Source organism: Anguilla anguilla, chromosome 1 (assembly GCF_013347855.1).
Source record: "Anguilla anguilla isolate fAngAng1 chromosome 1, fAngAng1.pri, whole genome shotgun sequence".
In the NCBI taxonomy this organism is placed as follows: Eukaryota; Metazoa; Chordata; class Actinopteri; order Anguilliformes; family Anguillidae; genus Anguilla; species Anguilla anguilla.
Genome location: NC_049201.1, coordinates 32,478,157 through 32,500,148, shown reverse-complemented (window position 1 = coordinate 32,500,148; position 21,992 = coordinate 32,478,157). Strand labels below are relative to the sequence as shown.

Here is a 21,992-nt window from a genome sequence, read left to right as displayed (position 1 = left end):
AAACAGTGCGTATGGTATTATAGATGATAGTTTTGAGCATCTCATGCATTGTAGTCGGGCGATTATTTTTCAGAAAATTGTATTGAGTGGTGTTAGTGATCACATTTAAATGTATTTGATTGTAGGATATTTACATTTCCGTGGTGTGCTAAATCTTGCCATGGTGTAGCACCACATCTGATTAATACCAGCAGAAACCCTGAAGCCTATATAATTATAGCCTAATTATAGCATATAATAAGAAGTACTAATTTGACTGACTACGCCAAACTATTAATCAAAATTGCAAACTGCAAAACTGAACTGTTCATGTAAACAGCCAAGTTATTTTGCCTGTGTGTCCTGTAATTGGCTAATTTTAAGATGAGATGTTCACATTGGCAGATGTAGCTAAATGTCCAATGGGGAGAATTATTGATATTGGTGCTGGGGTATTTGTGATGATGCAATCTGCCAGAGAAAGGTGAAAACACAAAATAATTCAAGTTTGGGGCCTTTTTGTACGGACACGTGAAGTTGTTTGTGAATTCCAACTGTTTACATGAGGTCAGAAGTTAATGTTCTTAAGGGCTGAGAGTCTGTGATCACTGGTTATTTAGTGCCAAACTCTCGATGCTGTATAGGCGTGGAGCATGCCGCCTCCAAATTCAACTAAAACACTTATTTAGAGTACATGCTTAGAAGTAACGTACTGACAACATTGCTGACAGTATTGTACTGTTAATTTATGAAAGGAAGTTTAACGCTAGGTCACGGTGGACTTAGCCAGTTCCGATAGGGGGGGATAGTGAATAATAAGTCGGCATAGTGTAGAGTACTTGCGCACTGAAATAGTCAACAGAAAAGCTCAGGGAACCAACTTCGAACTGGCGACAGAGGAGAAAATGCGTCTTGACTACAGAAGTAAGCGTGTCTTATTAACTGTGAAATAAATAGAACGTATCCGAGTGCATGATTTTCTCTGTCCTCTGTCTGTGAAAGTTTTCACCAGTAACAATGTATAGACCTGGTGATGTGGGATTGCACTGCAGATCCGGAGTATGATAAAGAACAACATGGCAACGGCTTAATAATAGACGAACAGCTTCAATTTCACCGGATATAATAACAGAAAATCTGAAAAACCTTACCATTTTTAAACGCTCAGTCGTTTTCAACAACAACGCTGGAAAGCTGGATTTTGCAGTAGCCAGTATATGCGTAGCTGGAGCGACGCTGCGTTCATTGAGTTCTTCCCTGCGGGCTACACATAATAACGCCAGGGACTGAGTGGTATTCATTCGGTTATGCACAACGCACAGCATTGCATCCAGGAAATAAAAATATCAAGATTTCTATTTGAAATCAAGAGGGAAGCGTTGAAAAGTAAGGTTTTGCGTCTGTGTATAATGATTCGTATGTTAAAACCTTCTCCATATACAGACGCAGCCATGGCACGGATTCCGGCACACGATTTTCTTCCCACAAGAATGAATATTGTAGAATTATCTAAATTTACGACCGAGAGTGACAGGTACAGCACAGGAGATAAAGCTTAAGGATGTGTTGCCCTGGACTGGTCTGAATAAACGTACAGTAAGGCTGATTTGGCATACGTTGTTTTTGCTCTATAGAAAGTAGCCTACTGTTAATGATTGTGAATTTCGCTTTTTGAGAGTGCGATGTGGTCAGTATTGTCCTGTCACACTACAAACGGTTACCTGAAAGGTAGTTTACGGCTTGATTTAGTATAACAGGGACTGCTTTGAGAATTGGACAACGATTCTATTTTGATGAAATTTTCTGCTGATAAAGTCTTCATTCATAATAACTGGATGTAGCGACACTATCGACTGTGTTTACAATGTGTGCCCCCGCACGCGCCAACGGGAATGGAGAAGAGATCTACGATGCGCCGGGTATGCCCGCATCCCGGTGTGCAATTCATTTATAACTAATCATTTCATGTATGGATTTTATTCTACTTAAGTATTGATCTGAGGTGGAAGTAAACATTGCATTGGCCCAGAATGACGGGCAACGGTCCCACCATTGTGTACGAATGGCTTAAGACACTTCAGCTTTGCCAGTATGCGGAATCATTCGTTGACAATGGATATGATGACTTGGAAGTATGTAAACAAATTGGGGACCCCGATTTGGATGCTATAGGTGTCTTCAGCCCTCACCATAGGCAGAGAATTCGTGCCGCGGTAGAGAGGCTGAAAGAAGAAGATAAAGACACGGCCACCGGTGTGTACTTCACCTTAGAGCCGATGCCTACCTCCCCGGATACGTACACCTCCCGCAAGACAGAGTACCGCGCATCCAGACTGAAAGGATCTACATCATGGACCGAGACCAAAGTCGATCAGGTTCAAAGAAATCGGGGGGGAAACCCCGCGAACAGAAATGTCGACAATCGTAAAGAACCACTTATTTATCCCAAACTCAAACTGAAGATAATGATCAGAGATAAACTCGCTAAAGATAGAATTAACCTCTGCCAGCTTCCCTACTCTAAGAAGGTAAGTATCATTTTGCTAATTTTCTTTAATAAGTTTCCTTATAACGTTATTATTATTTAGTGTTATTAAATGACAAGAGGAGACCGACACTCCAATATAACTTCCCATCACTAGAACGCAGCTTACTGTAGGATATGATAATGAAACATTTTGATCCAAAATTTAGGTCAACTGGGCCTGCTCAGCATTTTTATACATGCCACAGAGCATGATAGGGTATTAATTGCTTAATTGTATCATGCAGTACACCTGTATGAAAGCATCTGCATTTGTTATGTTTTTTCATTCATTTATTCAGGTTTTTTTTAATTGTCCCTCTCTATATATATATACACACACACTCACTCAGTGAGTAAGTACTTGGACAGTAACACAGTTTCTATTGTTTCAGTTCTGTACGCAAGCACATTGGATTTGAAATACAACAATGAATATGGGGTTAAAATGCAGACTGTCAGCTCTCAGGTTATTAATATCCATATTTGGTGATCTGTTTAGGAATTACAGCCTTTTCATTGGTAGTCCATTTTAGGAGACCATAAGAAATTGTACAGATTAACATAATCTTAAATGAAGTTGTCGTATTTAGTACTTGGTTGCAAATCCTTTGCATTCTATGACCGCCTGAAGTCTACAACCCATTGACATCACCAGATGTTGGGTATGTTCCCTGGTGATGCTCTGCCAGGCCTGTTCTGTAGTCGCCTTAAGTTCCTGTTTGTTTGGGGTGGGGGGGGCTTCAATTTTCTCTTTAGCAAGTGAAATTTGCTCAGCTGGATTCAGGTCAGGTGATTGACCAGTCAAGAACATTACACTTTTTGGCCCTGAGAAACTCGTTGGGTTCATTAGCAGTACATTTGGGCTCACTCTCCTGCTGCAAGGTGAAGCGCCACCCGATGCGTTTTCAGGCATTTTGTGTGATCTGACCAGATATTTATGTACACTTCAGAATTCATCCTGCTGTTGTCAGCAGTCACATCATTAATAAAGACATGTGAACCAGTTCCAGTAGCATGCCCAAGCTATAACACTACCTCCAGAATGTTTCACAGGTGGGGGGGGGGGGGGGGGGGGGGGGGGTGCTTTAGATCATGAGCTGGTCCTTTCTTTGTTCACACTTTCCTCTTTCCATCACTTTAGTACATGTTAATATTCATTCAATCTGCCCATGCGAGTTTTTGGACTCTAGAGTTTTTTAATGTATTTTTTTAACAAACTTTAATCTGGCCATAAGCTCCACTGGGAAGGCTTTATACTAGATGTTGGAGCATTGCTGCAGGGATTTGTTTCCATTCAACCAGAAGAGCATTAGTGAGGTAGGGCACTGATTAGGTTTGGCTTGCAGTTGGCTTTCCAGTTGATCCCAAAGGTGTTGGATGGCATTGAGATCAGGGCTCTGTGCAGGCCAGTCAAGTTCTTCCTCATCGTTCTCAACAAAGCCATTTATATATGGACCTTGCTGTGTGCCTGGGGGCACTGTCATGCTGAAACAGAAATGGGCCTTCCCCAAAATGTTGGGGAAACAGGGAATTGTCTAAAATGTGATAGTATGCTGTAGCATTAAGATTTGCCTTCACTAGAACTAAGGTGCCTAGCCCAAACCATGAAAAACTGTCCCAGACCAAGGGGTGCCCTGCTACTTTTGGTTATATAGAGTATATATGGAATACAGAGTTTTGAATACACCTTTTATGCACTTTTTTATTTTATTTTTTTTAGAAACCATACTTTTGGAAGTGACATTCTAAATAACAGTAATAATTATATGTAAATTATGTCCATTGAGTTTAGGTATCAGTTGTCCTGAGTTTGGCTATCTGAGATCAGGTGTCATTATCTCAGAAGGAGCTCATCACCTCAGCTGACTGTTCCTTGCGTTCATATGTTGCGTGACCAAAGCTTCACATAACGTCATATGATGACATCCCTGGAAGCTGCCATCTGCCATTGCCTTCCCCAGAATCTTTTTCAGCTCACATTCCAGGGCATATGCATTGTTTTTCCATCTTCATGAGCATCATGGTCACTGTCTGAAGATTGATGTATATGCTGGTTCATGCTACATCTGAAAAATATGCACAGTTCATTGACCTAAGGTCAGCCATAGCCGTAGCCCTGTTTGGCTGCCATTGCTCCTTCATTACACAGGCATGCCTTCTGTGATATCTCAGTAGTAACTTATCAGGATGGTATATATGGAGACAGTTAACCCTTTAGACACCAGTCAAATTCCTACATATTACCAACAATGTAAAAATAAAAATCTGGTTTCACCAATATTCAGGAAACTATTCTACAAATGATTGTACATTTTGACAGGAAAGATTTGCTGTAAATTATCAGGGATCTACAGGACCATATTTCAAATATATAATTAATTCAGATCTGCTGTAAATTAGTGTGAATATAGAAAAGCTGTGGATAAACCCAGCCAGGTACCCAGTATGCTTCTGTTAAATCACATCAGAAGCGGTGATTTAACAGAAGCATTTTCAGCCCCTGATAAAAGATTTCTGAACAGTATATTGCTATACATTTGGTCGATGCCAATATTAATGAATATTTTACCGAGAATTTCTTATATACATGTACAGATTACGTTCAAAAAATATTTTATCAGGGACCAAAAAATAACGTCGCTTTCTCGCCACATCAATAACAAACGCAATTTCCGTTATTGTGCGACAGATATTCAAAAGATAGTAGCGGCGCAGGGTGATGACAACAGCGTCCCAAAGCAAACGCTTGTTCTGCCACTCACTCCCTATGTAGTGTGCTACATATTTTCCACTATATAGGGAATAGTGAATGAGTGAACAAGTGAGTCATTTGGGACACAGCCCAGATGTCACACATCACGGCATATCCTAATAAATTAATATTAATATGAATTGATTGATTCTTTTATGTCATGTTTTCAATCATTATTTTTAAGTGGACGCACAGCATTATTTCATGCATATACTAAACCTTATGCAGATAGAGATTTACAGCATAAGTGCTTGTTGCTCTTGTTGTGTGTGAAGCACACTAAGGCTCTTAATCTCTTGCCACAGGGTCAGCACAGAACATCATCTAGCGTGTGACCTCCATTAAGAGTGTTTAGCAGTGACATGGTTCATGTTGATGGAGCTGTAATGCTGGGCATGAGGTAAAAGGGAACAGAATTTGCTGTCACTCAGAAAGCAGCATCACAATCAATTCCATAAATATTGTTGCCATACCATTCCTGTGACCTGCATTTCTCCCACATAAGAACATTATTATAATAATAAGAACAGGTCATTCAGCCCTTGACTGGTCTTTTGTGGTACTAAATCTATAATAATTATAAGCTTAAATTAAATGTTGCTTACATGCATTGAAAATACAGCTTTGACATTACAGACAATGATGCAAACAAAATTATAATTTAAAAAATACAATAAAACTGAAAATAGATTAAGTGTAAAAAATAATGCTATCCTTGTGTCCTCCCTTTTAGTCCCCCTTACAATGTTAAATCCCACAATCTTCTTCATACTGATAATAAGTTTCTTTAAGTGTTCTTTAAGACCAGCCTTATTGCCCTTCTCTTTATGTTTGTGAAAACCTAGATTCTTTATATGGTGTGATAATGAACAATATACACAGTATTCAAACTAGAAACAATTTGGCGTCATGCACATTCAGAAAAGACCCATGCAGGGGCCAATGTGGCCATATCATGACAGTAGATGGGGTATGCACAATATGAAAAAACACAATTAAAAACTAGACAAAAATGATAGTAAACAGGTCAACACAAATTTGAGATATACAGCATAAAGTGTAGAGTAAGTCGAAAAATGAGCTAATGAGCATATTAAAATGAGGAACATGCCTATCTCTGTCTTCGTTTTTTCATTCAGTATTAACAAACATCCTGAACAATGGTAGTGTGCATAATAAGATTTGGTGTTAGGACAGCTCCATATTTATTGATGCAACTGAGGCAAGGCTATAACAGCAGTGTTCCTAATGGGATTTGAACCAGACTCCTGCAACTCATTCAGAATGCTGCGGCTCGTCTGGTCTTCAACCTCCCCAGACACTCCCACGTCACTCCCCTGCTCACTACCCTCCACTGGCTGCCTGTTATAGCTCGCATCAAATTTAAAACATTGGTCCTAGCATACCAGGCAGTCAAGGGATCAGCCCCAGCATACCTCCACAAGATATTCAAACCCTACATGCCAGCCAGATCCCTCCGTTCTGCTACCTCAGGACGCCTAGCACCTCCCCCTCTTCGCACCTGCACTTCCAGAACACGTCTCCTGTCTGTTCTGGCCCCACAATGGTGGAATGACCTCCCTGTGGAGGTCAGAACAGCTGAGACACTGACCCATTTCAAACGACGACTGAAGACTCACCTCTTCAGGCTGCACCTCTCCCCATCCCTCCCTACCCCCCTGTAAATGACTGTAAGCTTAGGGTTGTAACTAGGCAGCTGTTTCGTAGGTGACTTAGGTGCATTAACTGTCTTAACTACTGCTTGTATTTTTTCCATAGACTGCGTTGTTGCCGTTCTCGTTGTTAGTGTTAATCAGTTTAACCTTCAGGGTCCAAGTTGAACTATGTGGTTGTTCCCTGCACTTGGACCGGTACTTCTCTCTAGGGGTTTCGTCATACTTGTTCCTGGTTATGGTTACACACTTTGTTGTACGTCGCTCTGGATAAGAGTGTCTGCCAAATGCCTGTAATGTAATGTAATGTAATGAACACTTGCAACTTTCCATCATATATTCCCTGCTCATTGGCACAATGTTGATAAATCATAGGCAAATGGATTATATTCCGTACTGGGGCCATGGGGCCGTGGTTATGTGAGTCTGTGTAAGAGTTATTTTTTCAATACTTTCCACCTAGGCATGCCTGTCTGGATAAGTGGACACACAAAAAGCATATTGAGGTGTGGGACTGTAAAGCCTTGAAGTCTAATTGGTGAAATCTGAGAAGGGCATGGAAGGGATAAACACTGAGTTCCTGGTTGTTGGAGTAGCACGTGCAACCTTGTGAACGAACATGGTAAAGGAGGGATCATTGAATTGAATTTTTAAATATTTAAAAATATTTTTAAATATTTATTGTTTTACATTTGCTGTGAAGCTATAAGATCAGAACTACAAAACGAGGTATCACTTGTTGGGATTGACAGAACATAATGAAAAATTCTTCCTCCTCACTGACCCTACGGTGTATTTCTCCATAGTCAGTCTCAAGAAAGTAAATTCACTCCTTCTCACGGTGTTCTATCCACTGCATTGTGGAGATTCATGTTGGGAATCTGGTTGAGCGCAGCAGCAGTTTTTTTTTTTGCTGCAATCTGTTGTTGAAGGATAAGGGCAGCATAGTTATATATTTTTCTTATGATCAACATATCCTATCAAATGACCAAAATCTACTAGGAATGTATTCTAGCAACAAGTATTGTCCATCTAGCCAATGCTATATAGCCAATATCCTGGTAGTAGAACTTCATTGTTGTCCGAAAAACTATTAAAACAAGTCAAAGAGACATACTGTACTGTTGCTTTGGTCAACATAATTCATCATTAAAATGAACCTTGCCTTTATCATTTTACCGAAACAAATTTAAGAAGTGACAGGATTTTGGCACCAACGTGAAAACCCCTATTAAAATGAACATTTTGGTCCATTCGGTAAGAACTAAACTGGCTATGTTTTTCGTGATAATCGATTGTGTGAAATGAAAATATGCCTTTCTGAGCTGTATTTCATTATTTTAACACACCTTTTGAATGAATGGCTTCTTGGTTGAGTGGTAATGGGGTAGGAGACTGTGAGACAGTATTGAGAGTTGGACAGAAGCATTGTAAGTCTTTTGATAGAATATGTTGATAAGAACATTTTTAAATGACCTGAGCCTTATCCTTTAAACGTGTGTTGTTCACCAAAGTTTTCAAATAGTAAAGCAACATTTTTCACCTCTCTTATGTTTGTATCAGGAAGTAATTACCATATATGTCATTTTCATTGACGTGCATTTGTATGCCATTTGCATAGCTACTTCTTTTTCCACCAATGAAGAAGACTTGGCTGAATGGCAGCTAAATTTACCAAACTTTCTGATTTTATTCATATTTGCACATTGTGCCACTTAAGGAAATGATAGCTGAATGATACAGTAGGTGAGTACTTCAAGAATCCAAATAAGCACTTACTGTATCTCATTTTGACCAAAATCATATCAAAATCATCATGTTTTTTTAAGCATTCTGTAAGTTGCGAGTTGTGCGATGTCCCACCCTTTTACTTGAATAAGGTGCTTGGTATGCTGACTTAACTGAACCTTTCTCTTGCTCCATGTCTTTTTCCTGCTGCTGAAAACTCCTGCCACAGGTCTTAGTCCTGCTAGGGGAATTCCTGCCCCACGATTCCATCCTGCTGATGGGATCGTTACCCTATTGGCTGAGGAGTTAAAAATGTGATTCCCAAGATCCGACAACAGCAGCAGATGGAGGTCTGGACCCACAATCCCAACAGATGGGTTAATCCCGTATGTGTGTCAAACATCAACCCAAACACCAGGAGTTTCAGGACAATCAGAATGTGCATACAGTTAGTAAATCATCCCAGATTTACCATGATAGTTTTTACTTGGCAATAACCACGCTGTGATGTCAAGCTAGTGCAACTAGATCTCCAACAGCATTTTTTGAATAAAGATAGATATATATGTTAGCTAATATAGCTGTTTTTTTCAAGTGGAGTAATGCTGTTGTTTGATAAAGAAATTGTAGCTCAACACCTACAGTATGTAACTGGGCTTTCAACCAGAATGCTTTTGGTTCCTGGGTGCGGCTCCTCAATGATACTCTGAAAAGATGGTTATAGTATGATCTGTATCTCCATAGAATTCCCATCTGTGTGCATATGTTATGTGTAACCTAAGCTATTACTGTAATTGATCAGCTTGGCTGAAACAGGTTGCATCTTTGTCCTGTGATTAATAGTTTGACAACTACCTCTTTCTCAGACTCACAGTTGTTTTTGGTAATAGCCATCACAAACAGTACACTTCTCCATAAAGAGTTTTTATATCCCACCTACTATTCCTTTGCATTGCTTATTGTTTGCACTGCATTTTCACCAGCCTCTTCCATTTTTCTTGGCTGTAATTTACTGGGTTTGCATATTCTCTATACTGCTTGCTGCCTAGAAAGGTTTGCCATTTTTAAACATATTTCTGTATACATTCATTTCTATATACATTTTCTACTTTATATGAGCTCCCAATCAGGCAGACCTGTTAAGGCCCATTAATCACACACATTCCTTCAGACAGGGCCACCTCATAGAACTACAGGTAGGCCAAAAGCAAATTCTTTCCTTTCTTTTCTTTTCTTTTCTTTTTTTTTTCTTTTTTGTTGTTGCTATTTTTCATTCCCCTGGAAGTTCCAGGAGTTGTTGTGACTGAGACCCAAATGTGTAGTGGAACAGCTGAGCAATCTGATGCTGGTCTTTTTCATCATCCTTGGCAGGAGCTCTCCCAAGCATTCCCGCTGAACTTGGTCAGCACTATTTAGGCAACAGAAGAAAGGCAGAGACTCACTGAAAAGATTAATTCAATCAACATTTTCCTTTAACTTTGTTAGATTTTTTTCTTGCAAATATAGTTTGGCCTATTAAGCAATCATTTTGATTATCTCATCAAATGTGTAAAGAAAAGGTAACACATTTATTGCGTTTATTTGAAAGTCAAAGTTTAGAGCAAATGTTGACTGAATCCAAGCCATCGACAGCTAAGAATATCTTGAGGTGGATATAGGAAGTAACAAGGCTGCAAGAGTAAAGAAACCATTAGCTACACAGCGTTTGAATGACCAAGTTTTCTTGGCAAGAAAATAACATTTTCAAAGAACATTTCAACCTGCAACATTTCAACCAGTCTTTGTCAGGTATGCTGCAGTTGTGCAGCAGGCCTGTATAAACAGGCACATTGTCCATATAATGACTGAAGGACACAAAAAATATACAAAATCATGAATATGTGATAAAAATTTTTTAAAATGCACAAATGCATTTCAGTCTGGACAACTCACGTATTAAAATATTTACATGAATATGTAAATACATTTTTTTTTAGTTTTGGCACTAAATGGATCTGCTTCAGGTATTAGTGCATGCACGAGCATGCACAACTCTATCTAACTGGGAGTACTATACATCTCCCCTACTAAACAGGAGGAATACCAGAAAACCCCCCAGTATCTAAAAGCTGATCCAACCAACATGTGGTGCTGGGGTGGTGGAGGGTGGGTGCAATTCAGGTGGGTGGGTGCAGCAGTGAAGCATGCAAAGCAGACCTTTCAGTGCTTCTGAGCAGCAGCGCTGAGAGGTCTGATTGTTGGTTATAAAAAGGCGCTCTATTGGTGATGTGTGCCTGTGATTGGATGGGTAAGCAGTTGGTTGATTATGGAAATGCATGAATATGCGGTTACTGTGGCTAACCAATTGGTTGGCGGCAATTTTGAGCTTCCTGACAGAACTTGCTTTGTGCATTCTATGTCCACCGCTTGTATCCCTGAAAAATGTAATTCTCTAATGAAATTTTATATAACTGTTCCAAACTAAGTGAGTCTTATTGAGTGTGTGAAACTACAAATAAATGGAAAAGAATAAACATTAAAATGATAAAGAATGAAGTAAACTGTTGTAATATACAGGCATGTCAGAAAGCCTCTACTGGGCATCCACTGAAACATAAAGGGTTTCTGACAGGCAGCTGTTCGTATAACAGAATGGGCCTAGGGGCATGTCTGCTAGAGGTTGTTTTTCTATATGACCAGGGTGTACTTACATTTTATGTGTGCAGAATAATGTGATCTTGCCCAAATTATGTCTAACAACTCAAAGTGACCTTTTCACTTGTGTCCAGGGATCATTCCTTACTATTTCAGATGGATAATTTAATATTTAACACCATCCCCCACCAGAAAACTTTACAAGCGCTTAACTGCTGCATCTTCCATCTGACCCTCAGTGTGGCCCTTGGCTTCTGTGGGGTGAGGTTGAGCAGGGGGGAGGGTAGATTATTAACTATGGATGAAAAAGCAGAAACGTTAATGGGACCTACCACTATTTTATTATTGATAACAGAGCTGATAGCATCTCGCCTAGTTCATGTGGACAACATTGCTCGCTTCCTCCAAAAGGGAAATTGGAAAGCACATGACAAACATTCAGCAGTGCTAATTTCATTTTAGCCATGATGAAACCATCAAAACAGTATTGTCAGAACTAAAGCACCATAATTAATTTATTTTTATTCAAATAAAAAACATTTAAATATAATAATTCAATTCCTCTTCCCCCACTCTGATGATAACAATGCATCATTAGTGTGTTTCACTCTGTAAGATTATAATAAATGTGATTTGTCATGTGGCATTTATTATGCATATATTCAATTCTGCCTCTAAATGTTCTGTTTGATATAGAGCATTTCAGTATGAAAAATGTGCTGTAGCTACCTTGCATCTTTCTTAAAAAATAATTAAAAAATAATTTGTAAGGTGAATATACAGTTGAATATATAAAGCAAAATGTATGATGTAATTTTCTTTATATTTTAGCATATGGGATACTTTAAACAAGAGCAGGTTAAAACCTAGTAGGCTATATGGCTGGACCTAATGGTGTAACTTCATCACTCAGTCACAGACATTCACGTTTGTAGGGCTGGCCCCGGTTCAAGTAATTTTTCATAGGTTTTACACATTCTCTGAGATGAATGCTTTATGTTATTTTACAGTATATTCAGCAATACATTACAAAATTGTGATGGATTTTTCTGTATGTATGGCGAGCCGTTTTAGCTTTAATTCATTTCTAGAGCATATCGCAAATTCAAATTCTAACTAGTTAGAATGCAAATTGTTGATATCAGAAATTCAATTGTAACTAGTTATAATGTGTGATTCTGATATCAGAAATTTGATTTTAACTAGTTAAAATGCATATTATTGATATCGGAAATTAAATTTTAACTAGTTAAATTTAAAACGTTTTTCTCATTCATTTCAATGGGAGTTGGAATTTGACCTAGTTAAAATGCCAATTTCTGATATCAGAAAATCAATTACTGATATCAACAATGTAATTTCAACTAGTTAAAATACCTATTTCTGATATCATGAATTGAATTTGATCTTGATATCAGGAATTCAGTTTTAACTAGTTACAACTGGAATTTTTGATATCAATAATAGAATTTTAACTAGAATTTTAATTAGAATGTCCAATTTTAACTAGTTAAAATACAATTCTTGATATCAAGAATTCCTATTTTAACTATTTAAAATTCAATTCTTGATATCAAAAATGAAAGGTCCCATTGAAATGAATGGGGAAAACGCTTGAATTGTAACTAGTTACAATTGAATTTCTGATATCAAGAATTTGCATTCTAACTAGTTAGAATTGTATTTGCGATATCCTCTAGAAATGAATTAAAGCTAAAACGGCTTGCCATATGTATGTGTGTTTGTGCGTGTGTGTGTTATGTGAAAATATTACTTATATTTTGAGGTTAAAGTCAGTGCAGTGCCAAACAAGATAAAGAAAGGTGCAGTTTCAAATCCTGGCCAGTTGTCAACAACAATGTGAATTTTAAATTTGACAGTTTGAATTAAGTTTAATGCACACAGAACACTGTGCTAATTGGCAGCTCAATGAAATCCCTAGCTCTTGAATGAGGTGTGATTTTTTAAGGTTGTAATAAAAACCTACAGAACAATAGAGCTCCAGGAACAGGCTAGGGGTGTTTTGCTGTACACCATTAATCCATTTTTAAGAGTGATCTTATAAAAAATGTGAGGAACAAACAAATGTAAGAGATAAATTACATTTCTGTGATTCTGGACAGTCCATAGCAGATGGTGAGGTGCCTAGCACATGAAGGAGGCAAAATAAGCTGCTATGTACTACAGGGAATTTTATGATGTAGTCCTTTTCCCCTGCACAGCATGATAAAAGAGCACTTCTCATAAGCCACAGAGGCCCCTAATCCCCCTGAAACAGAAACTGGAACTGGTTTGGAACATGGTACATGGAAAGGACTGCCAGATGCCTAGGGTGGGAATGGCAGGGCAGTAATAATCCCAGTGCCTTTGCATGCAATTTTGAGATCGATTTTTAGATTCAGTACAAGACAGGAACTGAAATAATATTCTTTTTTCATGTGAATTCATTGAATTAATCTAGATAAGTGGAGGTGGGGCTGCCAGCTGTTCTGAATAGCCAGTTCAGGACTATCCCAACTAGCCATTGATACTTGAATACTTTTTTGATTATGTCAGGGGTATGCAACTGTGATCCTGGATGGCTGCAGTTGGGCAGGTTTTCCAACGTTACACCATTGTTCAAGGCAGGATGGGGAAGGCCACAAACCAGTCACTATTATCACACGGCAAGCCACCCAGAAACCAATAGGAAAGCTGATGCCAGTTGGAGGTGAGGCACATCTTTTAATGATGACAGCTGTATCCTGTAGGTGAGTGGGTCATCAAGAGTACACTTGTGAATTTCTAATGAGCTTGTGAATTTCTAATGAGCTTGTGAATTTCTAATTAGTGAATGAAAAGTAAAGTAGTTTTAGTCAACAAAAACATAACAGTTTAGTATAATTCTAATTAAATTTCATTTCACTGGAATGCTCTTAATATAAATTATTACTGACTGATCTTCATAAGCAGGTTCTACAATCATAATATTTTCCAAGAATCCTATCGCTGTTGTTATTACACAAAATCTAAAAAGGTTGGAACTTGCACTATTTGAAGGCACATTCCTGTTGGAGTATGCCAGTTAGTATCAATTATGGAACTCTCTTCAGATGGGATTTATCCATCTTTAAGTAAAACTACATCTTTCTCAATGCAGAAGTGATTTCCTATGTAAATAAGAAAATAACTTTGTATGGGGAAAAAAACAACTTTTATTTTATTTAAATTTGGGTGAGTACAGGCCCGGTGGCTGAATCAAAATGACAGAAGGCATTATAAATATTTTAGTATTGAAAATTATATTACATATGAGTTTAGCTAGCTAAATGTGTCATGTTATAGTATCATATAACTAATAGATAAGTAATACAGAATAAAACAGTTGAGGCCAAAATTTTACATACACCTAGGCTAAAGACATTCAAACTCAGTTTTTCACAACGCATTTCATGTTACCATACATTTCTTTTGGCAAGTCAGTTAGGGCAGCGCTTCCCAACCGGTGTGCTGCGGCACTCTGGTGTGCCGTCAGGCGAGGTCAGGTGTGCCGTGTGAAAACTCCTTTAAAAAAATGTAATGTTCAAATGAATTAAAAAAAACTTAAACGAACAAATCCCATTCACAAAAGCCAAAATAAATGTCATTAAAATGCATATCGTTTAATTAAAACCCCAAAAGAACATTTAGGCCTACTGTTGGCACGTCACATCAACGTCAGTACGTCGCTCGCGGTTTTTTTCTGTTGAGAGTGGTGTGCCATGAGATTCTGTAAATTTGGAAAGTGTGCCGCAGAAGGAAAAAGGTTGGGAAATGCTGAATTAGGGCATCTACTTTGTTTACATCAGAGGTCATTTTAAAATGACAGATTTAAGCTTTAATTCATTATATCAGAATTCCAGTGGGTCAAAAGTTTACATACACCAAGTTGACTATCTCTTTAAACAGCCTGGAAGATTCCAAAAATTGATGTAATGACTTTTTAGAAGCTTCTGATTGGCCTATTATCATAATTAGGAGTTAATTGAGAGTTAATTGGCACCTGTGGCTGTATTTGAGGGCCTACCTTTAGAGCCACTGCCGTTTTTTCCTTGATACCATGGGAAAACCCAAGCAACTCAGCCAAGACCTCCACAACCAAAATTGTGGACCTCCACAAGTCCGGTTCCTCCTTAGGAGCAATTTCCAAACAACTGAAGGTACCACAAACATCTGTACAAACAATTGTATGTAAATATAAAAATCTTGGGACCACACAGACACTGCATCGTTCAGGAAGGAGACACAAATTAACTCCCAGGGCTGAACAAATTTTTGTCAACTGAACCCCAAGACAACAACAAAGGAACTGGTGAAGGAGTTGGAGGCATCAGGTACCAACGTATCTACATCCACCATTAAGAGAATTCTACATCGTCATGGTCTGAAAGGCTGTCGCGCAAGGAAGAAGCCCCTACTCCAAGACCAGCATAAAAAAGTCAGAATGAAGTTTGCAGGTGATCACCAGGACGAAGACCTAGCCTTTTTGAGGAGTGTTCTCTGGTCAGATGGAAAAAAAACTGTTTGGCCATAATGATCAGTGCCATGTATGGAAGAAAAAGGGTGAGGCTTTTAATCCAAACACCACCATTCCAACCATGAAGCATGGGGGTAACAGCATCATGTTGTGGGGGTGTTTTGCTGGAAAAGGGACTGGTGCACTTCAGAAAATGAATGGCATCATGAGGAGGATTATCTATAAATACTGAAGCAACACCTCAAGCCACCAGCTAGAAAGTTAAAACTAGGTCACAACTGGGTCTTCCAGCAGGACAATGATCTTAAGCATACCTCCAAAGTTGTAACAAAATGGCTTAAGGACAACAAAGTGAGAGTATTGGAGTGGCCATCACAAAGCCCTGACCTGAATCCCATAGAAAATTTGTGGACTGAACTGAAAAAGTGTGTCCAAGCACAAACCTGACTGAGTTACACCAGTTCTGTCAGGAGGAACGGCAGAAATTCCGGCAAAGTATTGTGAGAAGCTTGTGGAAGGCTACCCCAAGCGTTTTATTCAAGTTAAGCAATTTAAAAACAATGCCATCAAATACTAACAAAGTGTTGACCCACTGAAAATCTGATATAGTACAAAGCTGAGATATGCATATGATCTTCCCACGTGATTTGATGACAACTTTTCCAATTACTTAGGTCCATGGGAGTATTGTATGCAGTCAAAAGTTTGTTCCTTTTCTAGTTCAAAAAAACAAAACATTTTTTAAAAATCCAGCAGCTGCTAAAATATGAAGTAATCTTTTAATGGACTCGATATTTAACCCCTTGTGCAAGCCCTCCAACCAAACAATGAAAGGAAACAACAAACAATGGGTTCTAGTTTCATTAGTAGATGATACATAACAGCTACGCCAAATATGGTGTTCCTAAGGGTTACCATTGTTGTGTAATTTATCCATTTATATTAGATTAGATAAAATAAACCTTTACTAAAATGATGGAAAGCCGAAAGAGTGGAGTAAGGAACAAACACCAAAACACCCCTCATCTGTGATCTGTGCCATGGCTTGGGCATGTATGGCTGCCTCTGGAACAGGCTCACCCAACCTTATTGATGATGTAATACAGGACTGCAGCAGTACGATAAACTCAGAAGTGTAAAGACAGATTTTGTCTAGCTATGTCCAAAGAAATACAGCCAGTGCTTCATCCTGCAGCAAGACAATAACCACAAACACACTGGTTGCACAACCAAAACAGTGGGGAAAAGTGCACCCACTGCACCATCGTGTCGCCCTTATCCCAATATATGAACTACTGTACAGCATGCAACTGCATACAGGATTTTCTCCTGAACAATGGTATCACCTTGAGTATCCACTTGTAACGTGACACATTTCCTGTAATTTTTTACTCTCAAAAGGTTAAATGATCACATGAAACCATATAAAACCACTTCATATTTCTGGTAAATTACAACGAAGGTTGACAATTCCAAGTGTTTTTGTGGCAGTTTCCCCCCACACTGACAGTGTAGCAGGAGGAAGAAGCCCAAATAAGCAAGACACTCTCTTGTGGCTCAAAGTATAATAAAGTAGTGGTATTTCTCTATGATGCCACTCTCAAAAGGATAACAAGAACTGTAGAACACTTTATTTTACACATAAGTAACAAAATTCAATATCACCCAATATTTATCCATATGTTCAAACACTAAAGCTAAGTTAGGTGGCACAGTGAAAGGGACTAGTTACTGTACACATCACTGTCAATAATTGAAAGCTTCTACACTGAACTTCAGGAGAGTTTTCAGCAAGAAATTAAGCAGAGCGCACTTTACAAACCAATATAATTTCTAAAAAGCTTTTGTGGTATGTCTTTCCTTGTATGTGTTTTTATCTAGTTAAATTATTTTATTTTGAACAGAGAATTTTTGTGATTGGCTAAGCCTCCTGAGCAGAGAAAGAATAGGACATAAAGTGAGAAATATCAACTTGAAATAAGTTTATATTTTCTGAGGTGGGTCAAAATAATTGATTATTCAAAGTGAATGGTCAAAGTTTGGGGCGGCAGAGCAGAAATTTGGTGTACCAACCCGCCTCTTCATATTCCTTATGATTATTAATTTGTTTGTTTTAAATCACAAATTTGGTACTTTGATAACACAAATAGACAATGTCAGTATTTATTAGGCTAGAAATATAGTGTTTACTCTCAAAAAGGCAACAGAATACAGATTAATTTGTTGGCTTAACATACACAGATAAGATAGTGTTGTCTCTGCACACATTTATTAAGTGTGTTCTCCAGAGATGTGTGAAAAAAGTGGCCCACATGTCTAATAACATTGTAGACCAGGGATTGCTGCAACATTAAGTGTAACATGATTAAAGCACCTAATGTATTACATTACATTACAGGCATTTAGCAGACGCTCTAATCCAGAGCGACTTACACAACTTTTACATAGCATTTTACATTGTATCCATTTATACAACTGGATATATACTGAAGCAATTCCGGTTAAGTACCTTGCTCAAGGGTACAACGGCAGTGTCCTTACCCGGGAATCGAACCTGCGACCTTTCGGTTACAAGCCCAGTTCCTTACTCACTGTGCTACACTCCGTATGTTAGGTTACGCCAACCTAGAACAAAAATAAAAATCATAGATTCATAAAACTAGCATCCATCTACAGTAAATCCATAAAGCAACTTAAATAAAATGATCCATAAATGAATGTTCTATGTCATAGTGCTGTTTGTCTCACCCATGACGGGTCAATGGTAAAATAAAATCCAGGTAATGTTTGGTTGGTTATGCTGTTCTGTTACCTGCAGATAAAAGAGACTATTTACTGCTTAAATGGTCTCTAACTGTTCTGATCTTCAGTAAAGAAGCAAATTGTCATACATGCTATATAAGGGACAGAATTAATTCACCATTCTTTCATGATGTTGAATTGATGAATCCCCTTTCTATGCATATCAGTGTTTTCATCACATTTTTAAAAAAATTTGATCAACAACCACAATAACTGGGGAGGGTGGAAAATGACCAAAAAAAGAGGACACATTTGTGTTGTAACATGTTTGAAATGGTCTGGGAAGCAAATGCTTCAACTTTTTGTCTTTTGTTTAAAGGTTTGAAAAGAAGCTTTGCATTTGTGCTGCATATATTTCTGTATTTATGCACTCTAAATCTATTTTAACTTTTATCCCCCAGAACTATGCCAGTACCCTGGAATCTGTCACTGAAAGTCCTGTACAGCCTTATTGTCTGACGTTACAACAGAACTAGCCCCAGGCCTGCTTAAAACACAGTTTTGATTGGAAGAAAGAAGCAGTTTATCCTGAATTTAACTATCAAAAGGTATGCAGTTTTATAAAATAGTCAGACTCCTTTCAGCTTTTTTCTGAATCCTGCCTCTCTGATAGTCCTGGCAATGCATTGTGAGTAGGCCATAGGTCAGTGGCAACAATACACCATGGCATATTGAAGAGCGTTCATCTGCAGGCACTGTCATGAGTGGGTGACATACAGAAGGCCAGATTCACATTGATGGTCCACCTTGGCCACAAGGGTTGCATACACGCTGCCCTGTACAATTCCTACATGAGCCGCCATCACCTGCAGAATCCACTACCACAAAGGCTGGGCTTAGGGGAGGAGTCAGTGGTGTCACACCCCGAAACATGCTCAGAGCACTGACCTTATTTCGAACACATACTTAATTTGACGGCATAACATGGAAAAATGTAGGCAGGGTCGTTGTGCCCTCCTACCTAGCCCCACTGAAAAACATGGCAAGGATGTATGCCATATGTAAAATGAGAATGCATATGTGTGCTCATGCAGACACAGGGCCCATATAAACAAGCTGATGAATATCAAGTTTACATTATTTATTACCCTTTGCATGCACCATTATGGGGAAGGGCTTCCATATAAAGCCATGCATTGTAACCGAACTGGCAGACCATTTTCTTCAAGGTTCCAAATACAAAGATGCCACTAGGGTATTGAGCCCAAACCTTTTGGTTAAGAGTCCAGTTCCCCCAACTAGCATGACTCTGCTGCCCAATGCAGGGTGCCAATGATGAGATTAACAAGAGAGGCCCTCAGTTTAAAAGGTCACAGCATTCCTGATGTGACAAATTAATTTTTCATAAACGTGTGAGATTAATATTTCATTAATTGCAGAAGAAAGACCTTTAGACCATACAACATACATATAATGCAGTATTGACAGTAATGACAGTGATGCCCTTGTGCCAACTATGGGATTTGCTAGAGTAGGCTTCCCCCCTTTTTTCTTTTCTATTTGTGCCAGACATGTGCATTATCAGGGAGTGAAAGATTAGGTCACGAAGAACAGGGTTTAAAAATATTATTATTATTTACATGCTCTTCTTTTCCACTATCAATACCATAACAAAAAAGTCACTCTTCAAAGGTCAAATCACCAGGAGACTAGAGAGATTTTTTCCATGCAGACCCAAGTTCAAAGTCTTGATCAAGGATGGAGAGTTCCATTTACAGAATTTCATATCTATTTACAGAACCTTACGGTCTTAATTGAGTTTACATATTTGTAATTATATCTCATTATAGACAGCAACATGCGACGTTAAGGTCTTCAGGCTCAAGGGTTCCCAAAATGTAAGTTATTGAGCCAATGTATTAGCCAATACATTCAACCTTTTTTCAAAAGTGCTCAATAACTGTTTGTATTCAATGATTTCTTTATGTTATCATTTTAGCATAATAATATAACACCCTGTCATACAATCTAATTTAATTCAGGTCAACGGGTTTTTCATTTTCAATCAGCACCATGACATTCATGCTTCTCTTGCACTAAAAATTGTGCCTACATAATTAAATCATGCGAGCGCATCTGCTGTGACGCATATGAGCGCTTTGACTGAAAAGTGGTGCCATTTTATGGGTAAATCCCCACATTCTGTATTTCCTTAAAGTATTAATTGTATTGAAGTGAAATTAGCCTGGGGAGCAGTCATCAGGGCTGTTTTATGATTCCAGAAATGCTGTGCACTTAATTCACATTAAGGTCATTAAGAGTGCCAGGATTAAGCATTGTTCAAAAATCCTCAGATTTATCAATAAATAATTATAGAATAGAATTTCTAACATCATAGAGACAGCAGGCCATATATTTCCATTTCCATATTATTTGATGTTTGCATAAACAAAATTTAATAAATGGTCTTCCTTTACAAAAGAGTGGAGGGAAGAGTGGAAAAGCTTAGCTGCTGGAGGTCAGAAATAGGACACTGGTCTCCCACTCCAATCTGCAGTGACATTACCTATTTGCTAATGGGATTGAATTTCCTTCTACAGTGTGCATCCTTGTGATTTTGGCTTGCATGACAGTGATGATTGCTAAGACAATATACAACAAAAGCTGTATAGAGTTTAGCTTTATGTATGTTTTATGCCATAAAAGATATGCCATGAAGGAACTATAATGTTCCCTTCTACTGAATTTAGCTTTCACTTGCATCTTTGATTTGAGTTTTTTTTCCTTATTGTTCTCTTCATGAATTGGTCTTTATCAATATCTTCATCACTCACGTTTACATGCAGATGCATTCCTGTGTTAGACAGCAGTTCACAGAACAATTTCAACATACATGTAAGCAAACGGGGAAGTAGATCGAATATTTTGTGATGAGTATTACACGATGAAGGAAATTTGTGTGTGAAGGCCTAGTTAGAGCCCTGAAATGTAGTCTGCAATGTGGTCATTGTATATCCAAAATCCTATAGGGACCTGGCTCTGGTTATGTTTTTGCATAGAAAACAGCATATTCATTTTTAGTTGCAGACAGGATGTATGTTGCAGAACAAAGGAACAGGCACTTACATGAAAAGTGATTAAAAAGCAGCGATCTGTAGAATGCATTTTATAAAGCCAATTTTTTTAAAGGAGAGCCCTTCTTTTGTATTAATTTTTGCTGTATGTATTCAGACAAGCAGCACAGAGGGTAACAGATAGAGAAGGGACCACTGTGCCATGGCAGAATTTGAACACCCGCCTGCACAAAGGTAATCGCACATAAATGCACGTATTGGGACAGTGACACAGTTTTGGTTGTTTTGGCTCTGTACTCCAGCACATTGGATTTGAAATAAAGAAATGAATATGACATTAAAGTGCAGATTGTCAGGTTTAATTTAAGTGTATTTACAGCCATATCAG

General features: G+C 38.3%; 1 protein-coding gene across 8 annotated transcripts in view; it reads left to right on the top strand.

Moving 5' to 3' along the window:
- The first annotated feature begins 799 nt into the window (after positions 1 to 799).
- LOC118212995 (SAM and SH3 domain-containing protein 1-like) overlaps positions 800 to 21,992 on the top strand; it is an 85,473-nt gene continuing 64,280 nt past the window's right edge. For 7 of the 8 annotated variants that reach the window (XM_035391630.1, XM_035391597.1, XM_035391590.1 and 4 more), the window contains exon 1: positions 800 to 2,507. In XM_035391630.1, the coding sequence (XP_035247521.1) occupies positions 2,010 to 2,507 (498 nt within the window). In that variant the 5' untranslated portion in view covers positions 800 to 2,009. The remainder of the gene's footprint in view (positions 2,508 to 21,992) is intronic. The other variant, XM_035391638.1, reaches the window with a different exon arrangement.